The sequence below is a fragment of the Metopolophium dirhodum genome, chromosome 1 (genome assembly GCF_019925205.1).
Source record: "Metopolophium dirhodum isolate CAU chromosome 1, ASM1992520v1, whole genome shotgun sequence".
NCBI classification, from domain to species: Eukaryota; Metazoa; Arthropoda; class Insecta; order Hemiptera; family Aphididae; genus Metopolophium; species Metopolophium dirhodum.
The window spans coordinates 8,393,669-8,395,245 of record NC_083560.1 but is presented as its reverse complement, the minus strand read 5'-3'; the positions used below and the strand labels follow the sequence as shown (position 1 = coordinate 8,395,245).

Sequence of the window (1,577 nt, the reverse complement as noted above, 5' to 3'; positions counted from 1 at the left end):
ATGTCTGGAGGTGCTAGTGTGTATAATGCGGTTCAAAATTCAAAAAGAAAAAAAGGCAGTGGTTTGAAATCAAACAAGAATAGGTTAAGGAAAAAAAACTGATGATCACGCTACCTGATAGACCGCTTTCGTCTCAAGATATTATAAAATATATCGGAAAGTTGAAAATCAATCATTTCCGTGGTGTCTTTTCACGTGATAACTTACCTAAAAAACCACATACGATTGAATGTGGTATATTAAACTTGGATACATCTTCAGGCGACGGAAGCCATTGGGTAGCGTTTTATAAAAATAAGGACAAAGTTGTATATTTTGATAGCTTTGGTGATTTACCACCACCAATTGAATTACAACATAATTTCAGACAGTTCAAAATAGTATACAACTATTCCAACTATCAAGACTTCAATACATTTAACTGTGGTCATTTATGTCTTGAATTCTTGCAATGCATGAATCTATTACATTAAATCTAACTGGAAATTCAACTGTATTGTCGGTAAATTATTTTCCATCTCTAAACGTTTACGAGGATTCAGAAATAGCTTTGTTATCTTTGCAAACGTGCAATTCATTTCCAAATATTATAAATCCAACTAATAACCGGCTGAGAATAAAATCAATTCCTCCAGATAGAATAGCAAAAATTCAATTTTTTGTACCAGCCGAATGCCGTGACATAGAAGATATTAACAAATATATGGTAGAAGAGTTATCTCAAGTTAATAAAGTCTACGGAACAAAGCTGACATTCAGTGTACGTATTGATCCTGTCGATTTTAGAACGTATATAAAATGTAATGGAATACTAAACTTTGAGCATCCGTATAGTATAGCACCTGTTTTTGGGTATAGAAAGAAAGTTTGTGGACCGTTTCATGAAGAACATCGATCGGATAAAGCTGCAAATTTAAACACAATTAATTCTATAAAAGTAATGTGTAATATAGCACATGGGTCATTCAACAACCAACTTCAAAACCATTCGATATATGAGTTTTTCCCAAGTGGGAGAAGAGGAACAAAGGTTGTTCAATCTCCGGTAAACCTTATATATTACAGATTAAACAAAACAGATATTAATTCAATTACTGTTCAGTTAGTTGACCAAAACAATAATCCAATTGACAATTTTAACGAAACGTTAACAGTTGTTCTGCATATTAAACGTCACGGATCTCATCATTAAATTTATATCTTAGATTTTGTAATGTATGAGTCAGTTACTTTAAGTTTAACTGGGAATGCTACCATATTATCTGTAAATTATTTTCCACCTATAAACCTTTACGAGGACTCAGAAATAGCTTTGTTATGTTTACAGTCATTTAATTCGTTTCCAAATATTAATGATAATAATAATAAATTTTCTATACAAGTAGCTGAGAATGAAAACAATAATGATCCTATGATATGTTTTATTACATTGGAAGAGGGTTGTTATGAAATTGAAGATATTAAGCAACGAGTTAAGAAGCAAATAGATGACTATAATAGTAAAAACTTAACCAATTTAACATTCGACATTACAGTTGATCCTAACGATTTCAGATCGTATATAAAATGTAATGGGA

At 31.2% G+C, this 1,577-nt stretch overlaps 1 protein-coding gene across 1 annotated transcript; it reads left to right on the top strand.

Annotated features, from left to right (window-relative positions):
* Window positions 1-388: 388 nt before the first annotated feature.
* Window positions 389-1,577, top strand: LOC132937505 (uncharacterized). Its single transcript, XM_061004326.1, has one exon. It carries the CDS (start codon window positions 452-454, stop codon window positions 1,190-1,192), a length of 741 nt encoding a protein of 246 aa, XP_060860309.1. The 5' UTR covers window positions 389-451; the 3' UTR covers window positions 1,193-1,577.

Bases quoted from the DNA above. Each gene is read 5' to 3' on its own strand.
- LOC132937505 (XM_061004326.1), top strand. From the start codon at position 452: ATGCATGAATCTATTACATTAAATCTAACTGGAAATTCAACTGTATTG.